This window comes from Salvia splendens, chromosome 4 (genome assembly GCF_004379255.2).
Source record: "Salvia splendens isolate huo1 chromosome 4, SspV2, whole genome shotgun sequence".
Lineage (NCBI taxonomy): Eukaryota > Viridiplantae > Streptophyta > Magnoliopsida > Lamiales > Lamiaceae > Salvia > Salvia splendens.
Genome location: NC_056035.1, coordinates 9,543,477 through 9,561,105, shown reverse-complemented (window position 1 = coordinate 9,561,105; position 17,629 = coordinate 9,543,477). Strand labels below are relative to the sequence as shown.

At 36.8% G+C, this 17,629-nt stretch overlaps 2 protein-coding genes and 1 pseudogene across 3 annotated transcripts in view; 1 reads left to right on the top strand and 2 right to left on the bottom strand.

The window, feature by feature from the left end:
- The window catches only part of LOC121798419 (DEAD-box ATP-dependent RNA helicase 21-like), a 794,448-nt gene that overhangs the window by 565,823 nt on the left and 210,996 nt on the right, over positions 1-17,629 (bottom strand). The window lies entirely within an intron of this gene.
- Positions 76-4,346, bottom strand: LOC121798447 (protein NEOXANTHIN-DEFICIENT 1). 2 transcript variants are annotated; one of them, XM_042197458.1, is made up of 11 exons: positions 4,185-4,341; positions 2,710-2,804; positions 2,514-2,597; positions 2,356-2,419; positions 2,072-2,118; positions 1,251-1,305; positions 1,033-1,071; positions 782-941; positions 652-703; positions 512-568; positions 76-408 (listed from the first exon to the last, which is right to left on the bottom strand). In XM_042197458.1, the coding sequence occupies exons 2-11, from the start codon at positions 2,772-2,774 to the stop codon at positions 204-206; spliced, it is 828 nt and encodes a 275-aa protein (XP_042053392.1). In that variant the 5' UTR covers positions 2,775-2,804; positions 4,185-4,341; the 3' UTR covers positions 76-203. The 2 variants fall into 2 exon arrangements, with proteins under 2 accessions (XP_042053392.1, XP_042053393.1); XM_042197459.1 differs by having other exon boundaries at positions 237-397; positions 4,185-4,346.
- Positions 10,028-13,041, top strand: LOC121800618 (annotated as a pseudogene).

The window sequence follows — 17,629 nt, the reverse complement described above, 5'->3', positions numbered from 1 at the left end:
ACAAAATAATCATCGTCAACTTTCTGAAACTAGATAGTATTTAATTGAAAAGGGCAGCAATATTAACAACCAATATAAGATTAAGAGACATTTATTTCCCAACGATATTCAGACAGCACAAATCATCTTGCAAATCAAAGAATGAACATGTGGAAACTATGGAAGCAAGCTATAAAGTAGCGACAACGACATGGGTCACTTTTTCATCCGTGCTTCTCCTGTGGAACGATTGTCGGAGCTTCCACCTTCATTTGCAGACAGTTGAACTCCAAGGCTAGAATAGGCTTTGATAGCATCACGGAGATGCTGAGGTCTCTCTTCTCATTTCCAGAATCCCCGTCCGTACTCTCACCATCCATATTTGATGCAAATGGACCACACACTTTAGCTGGTGACACTGCTCTCACCCTCAATGAAGTCGAACAAATAAGCAAATTTTTGCGTTGTTAAAGCAAAACATTTAGATGAGAATACAGCTGAATATGGTGTCAAATAATTACTAGGAAGAAACCTGCATCCAATCTGGCAAGAATACTTAAGGAGGTGAGGATTGTACTCTGTTCGGCCGCTGCATTTTGTGAAAAGCCAAAAACAGTTTCATTTACAGCGATCTCCAAAGGGTGGAACTTTGAAAAAAAGTATAGTGAATACCTAAAGCTTGGGAGTGACATCTTGATTTCTGGGCCCATCCATCTTCCAGTGTCTTTTTGAGATGTTGCCAAGAAAAAACGAGTTACTTATAGCACGATATCAAATTGACAAGAGAAGGCAGCATACTGACCAGAAGCGGTGAGTTTTATACTGCACAAGTCCATGGCTGTGTGATTGTTCATCTCTTCTACTTGTATATCCAAACATTTTTCCATGCTATCACTGATGCCAATCTTGTTCATAAAGCCACCAAATCGACTCCTTTTTGACACAGGAAGTGCTCTCACGCTCTAGTTTGATACAAACTTAGAAATGTTAGATGGACGAATACATCACAGTTTGTGAATTCCTAGAGGCGTATGCATTCAGATTGAAGCCCACCTTTGTAAAATTGGCAACTCGGCTAGGGAGTCCGACATCCTGCAAAATATTTTTAGGAAATGTTATTAAAGTTTTGCAGGGAGCTCTGCAGCTGGAATGTATGACCATGAGATTGTATAGCATGCCTATAGTTTGCCTAGCTAAATTCTGGAAGCTATTTCATATCAATCAAAACAGAATCCTTGAACATATGGCAAACTGGGTACTCCAAAGGCTACCTTTTGTCCGTGGAGGCATGCTTTGTCACTGTTTACCAGCACTCTTGCAGCCCATCTATCCATAAAATATATACAAGGGAACTTGTCAGTGTGAATACTTAACAAAATTAGCTTCACATTCAAGATGATAGAGGACTAATACTGACAAATGGTGAGTTTAGTACTCCCTCCATCCCAAAGAAGATGGCACACTTGGGAGATGGCACGGGATTTTAGGAGATGTTGTTTTGTGTGTTGAATGGTGAGAGAAAATATAATTTTATAATTGATGTGATAGGAAACTTTTTCCAAAAGAGGAAATGTGACATCTTTTGTGGGACAAACTAAAAAGGAAAGTGTGACATCTACTATGGGACGGAGGGAGAGTAGTAAATTGGCTGAACATCTATGCAAGCACATCATATGTAGAAACAAAATCTTGTCTGTATGTGTCAGATGAGAGTATAATAATATGCTTGGAACAAATTTATCAGCTGCAATGTAAATTTATATACAACAGCATTTTCGAAGCGGTGCAACTAAGGTCATCGTCTTCCAGTAGTAAAATGTAGGAAAGCAGAAAATGATGTATAGTTTCTGAAAGACTAGTGTGACCTAATATCCTATACTCTCGGAGCATAAGATAAATATGGACTTGAATCATCCACGATCAAACTTGCAGGATTACTCAGTAGCCAGTCATACAAGGAATATGAGGCATGAAATCTTTAAAGAACATATAAGCATGTGCAAAATAGTTGCTACATATATAAAGAAAATAGTCAGACAAAGTAGTTTTGACATTATATACAAAATCCACAACTCGTTCGCAGAATACTTACGCACAAGAAGTAGGAGGGTTCCAAACAATTCCTGCTATTACCACAAGCTGAAAAAATAAGGCCAAAAGAAAAAAGTAGATTAAATGCAAGTTGACATTAATTTAAGCTTAACAGACAGATCCTTTTTTCCATGTTCCTAAATAGAAATGAATGTCCCCATAAACTGCATTTTAATATTCAATCAAGTTGTATTATTGTTTTCAATTATCTCAGGAATCATGGTAGCCTCACATGGGCTTATCAGGAATAAATAATAAAAGTAGGCAATATAAACAATGAAAAACCTCATCAAATATTCCAGCAGGACTTTCCTCATAATTAGCAAGAAAGAATCCTCCAAGAGTATACCTGCAGAGTACATAGATAGTACCAACTAGTATTAAACAAAGATTTTGACTTTACGTGCATCTGAAGAAACAAGCTGTTTACGCCACTGGTTTACCCGAACGCCTCTACTAATCTGAATTCTTTGGGAATGAATGCTCGCGCTGTCTCTGCCTTCACAAGATGGAGCTGGTACAAGGCACTGAAATGTCAAGACTGAGCACTTTATGTACATTTCGATATTGTTTTTCCATCAAGAACATGATGGAATTTTAGTCAACAAAACTTCATTTGAAACGGGATAAAAAACTTGCCTTCCCTTGAATATCCACGGTGGTTTACCATATCCACGAGAAGAATTTATTTCTGAAGTGTCCATTGTTTCGAGCAGCAAGAAAAACTGTAGTTACTGCCATAGAGAGTTCCAACATCAGAAAAGAAATTGAGGAAGGAACACTGGAATCAAATAACACCAGCTTCATCTTCAGACAGACCTAATCATAAACAAAATGAAAAAGGCATGCAATATTGTGTAATATTTTCATCAGAAATATAATGACTTAGTAATAGAAGCATATTTCTAAGCTACATGCAGACACCATGCACATTCAGCAAGTTGGGATTTTAAATTCTTTCAATTAAATAACATTTTCAGCTCACAACATAGAACACCGCTCACTGTTTATCATCATACATAGTATTGTGAGGGGCATGCAAGTTGCACAAGTTGATATAATATACTCCTAATATATAATCAAATAATACTATATTGCCTGAGTTTTTGTGCAGATGCTCCTACGCTAATTAATGGCATCATCAGTTCCAAATATAGTATATCATTGAGGTTACCATAAATACCAATCATCAGAATACATGTTCATTGATTTCCTGCATATTAAAATTACATTAGCTTTAAAATTAATTAAAAAAGTTGCAGTTTATCTAGAAACTCAAGCATAACTGATCACATGACTGAGAAACGCACAACCATGTTGCCCCCCTATCTCTTCCCCAAATTCAGTAACAACCCAAGGAAAAATCAGCCGTTTCAAACGAAATGCCAAAGCTTACTGATAATCTGATATAGAGCAATACCTTTCTCATCAAACGAAGTATTTAGATGAATAATCTTGAGAGCCACATAAATTATGCCTATAGATAGCCCCAAATCCTTGAGGTTGTAAATATATCTACATAACTTTAAACAGCTAAATCTTGCCATTTTAACCACGAAAACAATAAAACAATGAAAACAGTCCTTGAAAGTAACTAATTAGAAAGAATGAACATAAAAATAAGAGGCTGGCCCTCGAGCTGCAATCCCTAGTTCTATAATTTGATTAATGGCAAAGGCAAACTAAGGCAAGCAACTGTGTGTTCATTTCCTACTACTAGAAAGAAAGTAAGCTCACTTCACCATATCTAATTTTGTGCACTTCTTCCCCAACAGTCCAAATCTAGTAAAACACTCCCATTTAATGTTTCCAACAAGACCCTCATTTAATGTTGAGTTAGAAAAAACTTCCATTTGAATCTAGGGGACCAGCATTTGTGCATAATGAGCAGACATGTATAAAACTTCATGGCATACAAATCAACATATAAACAATATTCAGAAAGCTTGTGAGAGAGAGGGAGAGCGGCAAACCACACAAAACTTGATAGCAATTGGCAAAGAAGAGGGGAAAAGATAAACATCATGGAGTATTCAAGAAAAGCAAGCAAAAGAAGTCGGCAAGGGCAAAGGGCTTAAGGGCATAGTATACGAAAAACAAACTAAAAATCAAACCTTTATCTTTTCTTTTTTGTTGGGTAATTAATCCCAGAAAGAAAATATTCCCGACTTTCGAGTTTTGTTTTGAGTATATATGAAACATAAAATCGTGAGAGGGTGGAGTTTTGATAGGAAGAGATGTGAGGTTATGGGTGGCGAAAGGAGTAACATCATTACACAGTAATAAATGTAGATAATGTATAGTTTAGACTTTAGAGTTGTTAGAAACGAGTACATTTGAAAGTACTGTGCTTAATTTATTTGTCGCCACTCCCTAAACAAACCCACACGACCTCTCATTTGGCGGCAGCTTTTTATTACACTAAACAGTCCCCTGTTTTCAAGATTAGTTACTCATTACTTTTATTTAATTTATCATTATTAATAAGCACATGTTTGAAGGGTAGGTTTCATGAATCTGATGCTACTCTTGTTTCCTTGGACATCTTAATACAACTTATAAGTATGGCTGTTCTGTTACTATGATTGGCTATTGCGTCTTTTTTTCAAAGCTCGGTTTGTGATAATGAATATATATAGGGTGATGCTAAATGGCCATAATGTGGTCGGCCATAAAGAGTTAATTTAGTCCATTTACATGTATAAAAAAATTAGAATTACCGATATAAACTTATATGTGTGTGAATGGACTTGTGAGTTGATACTTATCTTTGAATTCCATTACGTAAAACACATTAATATCACGAATTACTATATACGTTGAGCAACAATCAAGAAATGACAGTAGTAATAAGTTGAGCAAAAACAACGAAATAGCAACACTAACATGTTGAGCAACATATAATGAATATGATATAAAAGTAAAAGCAAGTAGTATTAAACCAAAAATTTGAAAAAAAAAATAATTTTTTTTGTTATTTAATTAATTTATGGTTGGCCATAATGTGGCCTCATAGCTTTATTCATATATATATATATATACCTATTATAGTTAATGTATAGGACCGAACCCCGCTATATTTCAATTGTATTTATCTAATATCGATAGAATTGGATGAGTGCAAGTGTGCAACCCTATATTTCAGAGAGAGAATAATGACTATATATATCTAATATAGTTCAATGCATGTGACCGAACACCGCTATTAATTTAAATGTGTTTATCTAATATCTTTAGATTTGGATGAGTGCAAGAGTGCAACCCTAAATTCAACTATTCAAGAGAGAGAATAATGAATATATAGTGAGAGAATAATGAATATATAGTACTTGATATAAATTAAGGCATGTGACTGAACGCCGTAATATTAATGGTGTCGCGCTAATAAATAACAAAAAAATGATCATTTATGTTGATAATGGGGATTGTTCCGTGCAACTAGCGATCACAAATCTCTAAGTGGGTCAAAAATTATTAACGATGACTCCAAGCAAAAAAAAAACAATAGATAAAGACGACGAATCGAATTGTAAATTGAAATGACATGTTGAATAATTTTAAGTGTGTGTGTGTATGAGTACACGATGAAACTAAAATATTATCAGGTGGTTTGTCCAATTAATTATAATTATAGAAATATTCATCGTTTTTTAAATTGCTATTAATCGGACATATTATATTTCAATATTTGATAGATTCTATAAGATTCTTAGAGCACCTGCAACGGTGAGCACAAGCTCACCGTCCATCCTTGCCTCTGGCATGGACACGCTTGTCCTCCGCTGCGCCTTACCGCTGGCACGGACGTGCTCTATGCATAGAGCACGTCTGTGCCAGTGAGCAGGGTGACGTTGCGTGTTTCTATTAGCCGTTGGCAATTTATTTTTTAAATAAAAAATAATATCAAAAATTAAAAAAAAATATTTTCGGATTCCCAAAAATATAGCCGTTTTATTACCGTTTTTTTTTTTGAAATTTTTTTAAAAAAATTTAATCCCAAAACCATCTATAAATACACACATTCATCATCCATTTGGACGAAATTCGGTCACTTATGAATTTATGTAATTTTTAATTTTTAGGATTTTAATTATGTAATTTTTATTTTGTAGGATTTTAATTATGTAAATTTTATTTTATTTATAATTTGTAATATTATTTCAGTTTTTTTAATGAATTTTAATATTATGGAAATGTTTTTATTTAAATTGAATAATAGAATGATGGGACCCTTGTGCTCGTTCTTGCAGAAGAGCACGACTGTGAGTGTTGTGCTCTTGTCTAAGAGCAGGCAGAAAAAGTGGGGCCGCCCACAACCGTGCTCGTTGGTAAGAGCACGTTGTGAGTGCTCTTACAGTATATCTTATTTTTTCAATTGGATGAAATGCGAAACTTGAGCTTTGGGAAAGAATAAGTTGGTAGGTGAAAAATATTTTCGAAAAATGGACCACTAAATAATCTTTGCTTTGTTTGACGGTTTTATTGGAGAAGGGGAATGTTTCTATAGCAAACACACCAAAATCAATATCAATGTTTTAAAGCAAAAGAAACTTAATATTTTAGATAAAGGGAATTAAAACTAAAGAGCATGATTAAATATGATGGGATCTCAAAGGTGACACATTGGCAGACGAAGCTTCGTCCAGCTATATAATATTGTAGATAATTAAGTGGCATCTTTAGTTAATCAGGGTTTCATTACTCGAAACGCGTCGAACTGCTTTCTTTATACACACTTTTTCGCTTTATCTAATTATCACCCTATTTTTATTGGTTCCCACTAAGCCCCTGGATTAATTAATAAGTGAGTGCTCAATCTTTATCGTGTTTCTCTATCTCTCCCTGAAAATCCGAAATTTATACATAATCATGAAAAAAAAAATCAGAAAAATATATTGATGCTTAATTTATAAAGTCAATAAGAGTAGCCGAGTAGGGTGGAGATTAATACAAAGTGCTGTGAATTTTTAAGGAAAATATATTGTGTAGGAGAATGAGTGAAGTGAAATATTACAGTGAATACTGGTAGTTGGAATGGGTTTAAATCTAATTTTCCCTACCCTAGGTATGCATGGACTAGGAAATTTTTTATCCTACACTAGAGATTAATGGTGTAATACACGAGGAACAGGGATGAACGTACTACGTTAAGAAAGATTTCCGATGCCACACTTTAAAATTAGGGTGCAAGAACATAGAGTACTATACTAAATCTAGTGGGAACAACTACAATAAAATAAACTAGGCAGAAATATAGGAAATATATGCTTTTAAAACACAAGAATAGAGATAAATTAAAAAAAAAACAAGCAATTAAACTAACAAGTCCACACAAAAAGCATTGATATGTATTTTTAGAGATTTAAAGTCAATGGAAGTTTGACACTCAAATTTAAAATAATAACTCTAAAACTACAACTTAACCGTAAGAATACAGATGTAGTTGTAATACTTAGGGTATCGAACCACAGGGAGGTGTACGATTATCTAATTCGAAAAGAAGTAAATTTAGGAATTTTTGAATTGAGAAACTAAATTGAAACAAAAATAAATGAAAAAATAAAATGACCACACAAAATATAACCAAGAGATTGAGAACATTGCTCCTAATATGCTCAAGATGTGAATTAACTTAATGGGCCAATTAACCTATGGATTAAAGATTAATCTAATGAAAGTTATAATAATCCCGTTCATTCTACTTACACTGAACGTGTTCATAGCAGGGGCGGATCTATTGTATATACACAAGGGGCAATTGTCCCACCTCAACATTTCATTTATACATAGGTGCATATATATAATATTATTATAAAATGTGTATTATGTAATAGCTTTGCCCCCTTAGTATTTTAATAGAAAAATCTTTATTGCTCCACCTTGGAAAAAAACGAAAAGTCAAACATGTATTTTAATTAATATTTAATAAAACTTAGTTGTTGTTTTAGAGAGAAAATCAAAAGTCATTTGAGTGTTGAAGAAGTCAAACGTGAGTCTCTCTCTGCTCTAGAACTTGCAGAGAAAAATGATAAGAAAGTTATACAAAAGAAATATCACAATCCAAATAGATATTATACAAAGTTGAAGTGTCGCTTGAAAGAGCGTGTGCAATTGATGTATCACAATCCTACAGGGTCTAGAGGATTCGCTAGATCACAGGGTCTAGGAGATCGTGGAACCTTCAGAATGACACACACTTTTCCGCTTCAAAACCTCAACCCACTACACTTATTGGCTAGTATAGGGAAGCAAAGAATCGATCCCACGAGGACGGATGAGTTTGCATGCATTTGGAGGGTTTTGGAAGGGTTTGGCTACTGCCACGCAACAAGTGGGTCAAGATGTTAAACTACTAGACTGGGGAAATTAAAGCTAAACTACTCTATCTACTGGGTCACGAGAATTAAAAGCATCAAGTACTAGACCTAAGAACAGAGAAACACAAACGCATTCATGATTCGAAACTTGAGATTAACTGCAGAAGGTTTATCAAACTACTGGGTCTAGTAAAAGGGTTTCCTAAAATGGTGAGACAAAAGAGCACGAGAAAGCAGCGGGACATGTTCCCGAATTAGCTACTGCGACAGGTAAAGCTGCAAAAACAAACAAACAACGGATCTGGATCTAACTACCAACGATATTCATCTTCTTCAGCAAATAAACATGAACATGAACAAAACAGAGCATCAAAAGCAGAGTAAACATGGATCAGATTTCAGACATTACGATTAAACAGAAGACTATCAGATCTAAGCTATCAGGTCAAGTAAATCGAAAGCAACAGACATAGCCATGCAGATCCAACACGTACGTATCAGATTCACAACTCCAACTCGCAATCCATTCATGATCCAACTGATCCAAACTCAACAACATTCAGATCCATGAACATGAACTCCGATTCAAATAATTCCTCAACAAACAAACTCAGATTCAACCAATCTCAACTCCAATTCAAAAGTCAATTGCGAAAAGCATCCAAAATCAGTAAACCAACATCAAATATCAGAAACCAAAATAGAACAGAAAATAGAAATTGTCATAACCACGGAAATAAGGTTCAAACACAAAAGCAGACGTCGAGCTTCCGGCAAGGAAGTTCACGGCGAGAATAAGCAACAGAAAACTAACTACCGCCAAGCCTGCCCAGAATCTCCCATCGGTGCCAAGTGCGTGTGAAGTGAGCTAAGACTAGAGAATGAAACTAAGGAGACTAAGAGTAAAAGATCAGAAGTGTTAAAAGAAGGCCCCCTCTTCAAAAGGGGTCATCCCTTTATATAGACACAGATCCCTAGGGCACTCTCCTTCTTCATAGTTTGTCTTTTTTGCCCTTGATCCTTATACTTGCTCCTTGCTCCATTTTTTGTCTTCTGCCAGCGTTTCTTTTCATCTCCTTGGTCTGGTAAATTGCTGGCGTTTTTCACTTCATTTTCCTCCTTTTCCTCTGCCCCTAGTAATTTGTATGCGCTTCCTGGGTTCAGTAGATTTACACGCACCTGAACTTACAAACACTTATTAATTCACTGAATTTACAGAATTATCCCCATAACCAATGCATGAAATGATCTTTATCAAAAGTTCTTGCAAGTTGCGACTTGGCTCTTGGAGGAAACGAAATTCATTCAATCTAAATCCAAACAGAGATTGGCCTGCCGTCCGCCGCTGCTGGATTGTGGGAGTGGAGGAGAAGTTGCTCAGTTGCTGAACTGCTGGAGGAGAAGCCAAGAGGCGAGAAGGTATATATATTTAATATAATAAAATGCCATCTCTTTTATATGGTTTAATTGTTGTCTTTAGTTTATCATACTTTATCATATTTGTGTACACTGTACAAATACAATCCTAAATTCTTTTAACTTTTCATGTTCTTCTATTAGAGTGTTAGTTATCAGTAATTTTCATCATTTGATTAAACCTATGACTAAATCAATTTTAAAATTTGATTTTCAAGTAATAGATGGAGAAATTTCTCAAAAGAAAGAATTTAATAGTAGAAGGAATACCATCAATTGGAGAAGGAGCAAGTGATGATCACTCTAAAAGAAGATATGTGGAAATCAATTTGGAAGGCCTTCCTCCTGATCCTGGGCTTAGAAAGAATATTTTCAGTTATCATCCTAATGACCATGATAGAATTAGAAGGTATTATCTGCAACAAGGCCCGTGTCAACCGAAGGGACACGATTTTCCTCAGAAAAAAAAAATTGGCAACATATATCGATGTTTTGTTCCAAAATGGTTCGAGGAACATAGAAATTCGTTGGAATATAGTGTTTCAAAAGATGCTGCATTTTGTTTGTGTTGCTATCTTTATAGGCCTAATACTAGAGCACAATCAAGTGCTGAACTGTTTGTATCAGATGGATATACTAATTGGGAGAAAAAAGAAAAATTCAACGAGCACGTTGGAGGTCCAGATAGTGCCCACAATAGAGCATGGAGAAGTTGTGAGGAATTGATGAAGCAACAGCAACATATCCAATTTACTTTTGCAAAGCAATCAACACAAGCATGGAAGGATTATCGCATTCGCTTGACGGCTTCACTTGACTATATCCGTTTGCTTCTATCTCAAGGTATGACATTCCGTGGTCATGATGAATCAATAGAGTCTACAAATCAAGGAAATTTTCTTATGCTCCTACGTTTTCTTGTTGGTCATAATGATGATATAAAGAAGAAAAGAAGACATGTGGAAATCAATTTGGAAGGCCTTCCTCCTGATCCTGGGCTTAGAAAGAATATTTCAGTTATCATCCTAATGACGGTGATAGAATTAGAAGGCATTATCTGCAACAAGGCCCGTGTCAACCGAAGGGACACGATTTTCCTCAGAAAAAAAAATTGGCAACATATATCGATGCTTTGTTCCAAAATGGTTTGAGGAACATAGAAATTGGTTGGAATATAGTGTTTCAAAAGATGCTGCATTTTGTTTGTGTTGCTAGCTTTATAGGCCTAATACTAGAGCATAATCAAGTGCTGAAGTGTTTGTATCAGATGGATATACTAATTGGAAGAAAAAAGAAAAATTCAACGAGCACGTTGGAGGTCCAGATAGTGCCCACAATAGAGCATGGAGAAGTTGTGAGGATTTGATGAAGCAACAACAACATATCCAACTTACTTTTGCAAAGCAATCAACACAAGCATGGAAGGATTATCGCATTCGCTTGACGGCTTCACTTGACTGTATCCGTTTGCTTTTATCTCAAGGTATGACATTCCGTGGTCATGATGAATCAATAGAGTCTACAAATCAAGGAAATTTTCTTATGCTCCTACGTTTTCTTGTTGGTCATAATGATGATATAAAGAAGGTTGTCTTGAATAATGCTCCGGGAAATCAAAAAATGATAGCTCCTGATATTCAAAAAGATCTTGTTCGTGCTTGTGCTATGGAGACCACTAATGTTATTCTTCATGAGGTAGGTGATGAATACTTTTCTATATTAGTTGATGAATCTCATGATATATCAGTCAAGGAACAAATGGCGCTTGCTATAAGATATGTCAATTCAAAAGGATGTGTGGTTGAACGGTTTATTAGTATTGTTCATGTGAGAGACACCAAAGCTTCCTCATTAAAAACGGCTATAGAAGTTTTGTTTTTGAAGCATAATTTGAGCTTGTCTAAAGTGCGAAGGCAAGGTTATGATGGAGCAAGTAACATGCGAGGTGAATTTAATGGACTCAAGGCATTGATCCTGCAAGAGAACTCTTCTGCCTATTATGTTCATTGTTTTGCTCATCAATTACAACTAGCTCTTGTTGATGTGGCAAAGAAAAAACCACAAGTTTGCTGTTTTTTTTAACTTGGTGAACAATATAACTACTATAGTTGGAGCTTCATGCAAGCGCAAAGATTTACTTCAGGAGAAGCAAATAGAAAGACTTTTGGGAGCATTTGATTATGGTGAACTCTCAACGGGCATAGGTTCTAATCAAGAAAGAAGTCTTCAAAGAGCTGGTGATACACGTTGGGGGTCTCATTATAGGTCACTGATAAATTTGTCGATGGTGTTCACTCCAGTTATTGAGGTTCTCCAAATCGTTGAAGAAGATGGTACTGCAGAACAAAGTGGCAACGCATGTTTGTTATTAGGTGTTGTGCCAACTTTTGAGTTTGCATTCATTTTGCACTTGATGACGACAATCTTGGCAATCACGAATCAACTATCTTTGGCATTGCAAAGGAAAGATCAGGATATTGTGAATGCGATGGCCTTTGTTGAAGTAGCAAAACAACATCTACAAGATATGCGAGATGAAGGATGGAAGTCTCTGATCAGCGATGTATCTATATTTTGTGAGAAAAATTATATTGAAATCTTAGATATGAAGGACATGTATAAGACTCCTGGTCGAGGTCGTCCTCAAAGGAAAGGTGAAGTTTTGACGAACTTGAATGATTTCAGGTTTGAGCTTTTTAATGGTATGATCGATTGGCAACTACAAGAACTCAACAATCGCTTCAATGAGGTTAACACAAATTTGCTTTTTTGCGTGTCTTGGTTAAGCCCAAAGAGTTCCTTTGCTGCTTTTAACAAATCCAAATTGATTAAACTTGCTCATTGTTATCCTTTGGAGTTCTCTGAAGTTAGTTTTTAGTTGCTTGACAAACAACTCAAGACTTATATCCGCGACATGAGATCACATGAAGACTTCTCAAATCTTGAAAGTATTGGAGATCTTTCTCAAAGGTTAGTTGCTACAAGAAGATATATTGTCTATCCATTGGTTTATTTGCTTGTGAAGTTGGCTTTGGTTCTACCTGTTGCGACCGCATCAGTTGAGAGGTATTTTTCGGCTATGAAAATTGTGAAAAGCCATCTTCGTAATAAGATGGGAGACTCTTGGATGAATGATTGTTTGGTTACATATATTGAGAGAGATACATTTTGTAAGGTTGATGCTGAAAGAATTTTGCATAGTTTTCAAGTTATGAGACCTCGTCGGGAACAATTGTAATTGTTTAGTTCATGCTTAATATATTTTAGTATCTTTGTCATTTTATGTTTATTCATTTATTTGTATATATTTATATTTTTGCCCCCTCTCATACAATTTTCTGGCTCCGCCCCTGGTTCATGGATGCTTGAATTTAACCTTGCTGAACACTAAGATCAAATTCGTACTCATCGGATTATCACTCCTACAGACGCATAGTAAGCTCTAACCCAACTTCTAATTTCCAACGTACATGATTCATTTACAAAATCAATTGAACATTCCTACGGAAGCGTGGTAAATATCCAACAATTATTGTACCGACATATAAATTAACTTATCCAAAATTCATATGTTGAACACGATACAAATCTCAAACTCTTTATCTACGTTTTCACCTTTTAACCAAGTTAAAGAGACATTGGCTAAAAGACATGATTGAATAATAAATCAGGCCGGAATTATAATTCAATGTAAAAAGCACCGTAGAAAAAGATCATAAATTAATATTAATCCATAGAATCCAAAAGTAATTCACATCTTTCACAACTTAGGAGCAGCGTAAGAGTTTAGTTACACATCCACAAACAATAAAGAAGAACCATAGAACTCATGAAATTGATGTGTAGATGGTAGCATATCTCCTCGGGATGATGGAAATTGAGTGATTGGACCTCCAATCTTCTTCCCCTCTTCCTTCTCTTTCTCTGATAATTTTTGTGTATGAGAATCTCTGAATCCTCCTCCCAAAACTGCCTCCAAACTATTTGAAAACTAAATTCGCAGTTACTGCGTCTTCGTACCCGGCCGGGTGAATTATTGGGTATGAAAATCACCCGGCCGGGTGGCTGATTTTGAGGGCTCACTGGAATTTTTGCTTTTTGGACACGTCACCCGGCCGAGTGCCACTTTAGGCACAAAATTCACCCGGTCGGGTGGCTCTTTTTCAGCCTATTCTGGACTCGCGACGCAGACTGGGCAGTCTATCAAATTGGGCATTTTGCACGACTTTCTTCAATGACCTTGTTCTCCATCCGAGCTTCATTCCATGTCCCGTTTCACCCTTCATTCCGCTTTCTACACCATAAAATATAGTTTTGAGAGCATCAAACCACATAAATCACGTAAAGTAATGGAATAAAGATATACTTATTTGATTCACATCAAGCATGCAAATGATAAAGCTACACTAGGTGATAGAAACACTAAACAAATCAACACTTGCATTTTCTTTACTTTCTTCTTCTTCAATATTTTCAAAAATCACAAGAGTTTACAACTTAAAAACTGACTTTGGAAGCTTGGGAAAAAATTTAACTAGTAAGGAAGAACAATAACACTAGAGCTAACAAGAAAAGTAACAAGAAAGAGCCAGTTAGGAAATTCAAAATATTTTTGGTTCCCTTTATTCCCTATAGATTTCGAACTAATGGAAGTGATTGGAAATGACAGAAGAGTAAAGTAAATTAATGAAAAATAGAAGCTCGAAAAAGTATCAACACAACAACTCAAGGATCACAATAAATAAATACACAAATAACTTGTAACAACAACTACTTCAAATAATCTTCTAAAACAAGCCCAACACCATTAACTATTGATTTTTGTAAAAGTACTAGTACAATAGCTAAAAATTAAGTGCTAGTAGAAAAATAAATACTCTAGTACTAGATGCCACAACTAATTCAACCCATGGTTAATTAGGTCATCTGCAACGCTGTCACTTATCCGTCCCTTAATCTTCTCTTAAATTACTATTTATGGGCTCCACTGTACTTTTTTACTCTATTTCTTAACTAATGGACGGAACCTGCAACCCTCCGTCCCTTAACCGTCCCTTAAATTACTATTCATTCAATTTTATTTTTTATTTTTATTTCCAATCAAATTCAATTAAAAAAACACACTTCATTAAAAATAAAATAAAATTACAACATAAAATAAAAATACAACTTAAAATTCAAAAAAATAAAAAAAACACATAATTAAAATCCTAAAAAAATAAAAATGACATAATTTAAAATACAATTTTATAGAAACTAAAAAAAACTACTCCGCCGACGAATCATCCCCCTAAGGCGGTGGAGGTGCACTGAAGCCGTGAGGAGGCGGAATGCCAAGTTGTGCTGCCATAAACGCAATTCCGTTAAGATAGGCTTGGTATTGGGGAGGCGTCATGCGGGAAGTGTCCGCCATTGTGGCGGTCATGTACATGGACATAAGGGAGTTTGAGGGTCCCCCGAGCCCACCTGGCTTGACTCGGCTCGGCTCCTCCTCCCTCTAGCCGCCTTTGCCGCATTTCTCCCTTGCGGCCGACGGCGCCCACGGGAGGACCCCCCAGCATCGTCTGTCGTGCCCTCAACCTCCTGCAAGGCAAACTCGCCTGCGGCGCTGCCCGAACCGCCCTCACTAGACGAGTATTGGCCACCCGCCATGTGCTTTGTGCGCTTCGAGGTCGAGCCCGAGCTAGACCTCACACCGCCGACCCACCTTTCCTCGTCTTTGACGACCTCCCAAACATCGACATATTTGAATTGTTTGCCGGTGTCGTCGGAGTAGACTCGCAAAGCCGACCTCAGAATGTCGGCTCCCGTGGCTTAACTCTGGTAATGAGCCGCTTCATTCTTGTAGATGGCGCAGAGTTTTTTGACCTCTCTGTCGACTCGGTCAAAGTGAGCGCGGGGCATCTTATATGTGCGGCGGCGGGAGCCTTTCGGCTTAATCTCGTGGTAGGCCTCGGTGACCTTTTCCCAGAAGCACTTCCGGGGTTGTTGATTCCCGACGATGGGATCGTACGAGACGTTGATCCAGGCGTTGTACACCGCCAGCGTTTCTTTGGGGCCGTACGGATGCCGGCCTAGATCCTCAGCCTCCTTCTCGTCCGCCTCCGCCCTGGAGCTTCCACTGCCTCGGCCTCCTCCCCCGCCTCGGCTTTCTTCCGGAGTGGGTTCAAACGAATAATCCTCCCGAATCTGGGATAATCCCTGCGAATACCTTGGGGCAGAGGGACGGGCGTATGCATCCACATCAAAATGGGGTGGTTGGGAACCCCCTGGCGTCGACGAACCTTGGGTGCCCCCCCAGTCGCCGAACGCGTTGATGTCGAACCAGCCGGAGCCGCCACCCCCAGAGTTTCCGCCGCCGGACATTTTGTGATGAGAGGTTAGATGAAAATTGGAGAGGAAATGGAGATGATTTGGGAAGAATAGATGTGTAGTTGTGTGTGAAATGAGGATGAATTAGGAGTATTTATAGAGTAAAAAATATAAATAAAAAATAAAAAAAAGGAAAAACGGTAATATTACCGTTTTTCATTTTTAAATTTTTTTTAATTCAAATTTTTTTAAAAAATTGATTTATTGCGTCAGCGTGACGATACCCACTCGCGGGCCGGCGAGTGGGCGTCACGCATGGCGTCAGAGCGCGCCTCGGCGCGTGGCGAGACGTCTCGCCATTCGTCACGGCGGGACGGAACGCGGAGCGGGATGGGGACGAGATGGGGCACTGCAACGCGTCACGCCGCCGTCTCGTCCCTTAGTGATGGAATACGGGCTACCCGCGTGACGCGTTGCGGGTGGCCTTAACTCCAAGCTGATAAGAGCGAAGTTTTCTTCAAGGAAGAGAGAAAATGCTAAACTACTATAGAGAGAATAAAACTAAAATCTATGAGTGAATATTGAGTTATGGCAATTCCAATGTATTTTATTACAAGTTCACTTCAATTTTTTTCCCTTTTTTATTGACCTTGATGGGTGCCACCTTTCCAAGACTTGGTTTGCTATATGAAGCAAAAATTCGGCTGACTTGACACCCACAGAATATGGTCAATCTGTTTATAAAAATCCATTTAAACTTGATTTGATCTCAATTTTGGTGCCAAGTAAAAGAAGACGCCTAGAGCTATGTTTTGTTAAATGTGTGAACTGAACAACCATGGGCCATTTATTTGATAAATCAGGCCTCACAAATCTCGTACTACCAGGAAAGGCCATATTATTCTATTTCATTCCTCATTCTAAAATGACCTTCAAAACACTTTAATGCTTCAACAATACTATATACTGCTACTACTACTACACTAATAAAATCATGAGTGAACTGCATAAAAGGGCCCTAACTTTTCACCTTGTAACAGCAGAGACCCCTAACATTTAAAAATTCCACCACAGGGATTCAACAAAATATACAATCACAAATGAGATTTTTTCGGACCATAATACCCTCCGCCCCTAAAAGGACATTCTCGTCAAACACAGACATCATGCTGACGCCGCCCCCTACCATGCAGTCTGCTTCATGTACCTATTTCCTTTTTATTTTATGTATTGAATTCTTATAAATATGCATCTTTTATTTGGTTTTAAAATATATCTTATAAATAAATAAGAATATTCAAAAAATTAATAATTAATAGTAGTATTTCATTGATTTAATTTTATTTTGAGTTTTTTTCTAATTTTTAAACTATTTTTAGCTACGTTATGTTTTGTGGAATAATTATTATTTTATTTTATTTTCAAAAATTTAATCTAAAATAAATTTAATCAAGTTTATTCAAACTTAACTATTGGTTTATTTTTAAAAAATATTTTTAAACAACATGAGAGAG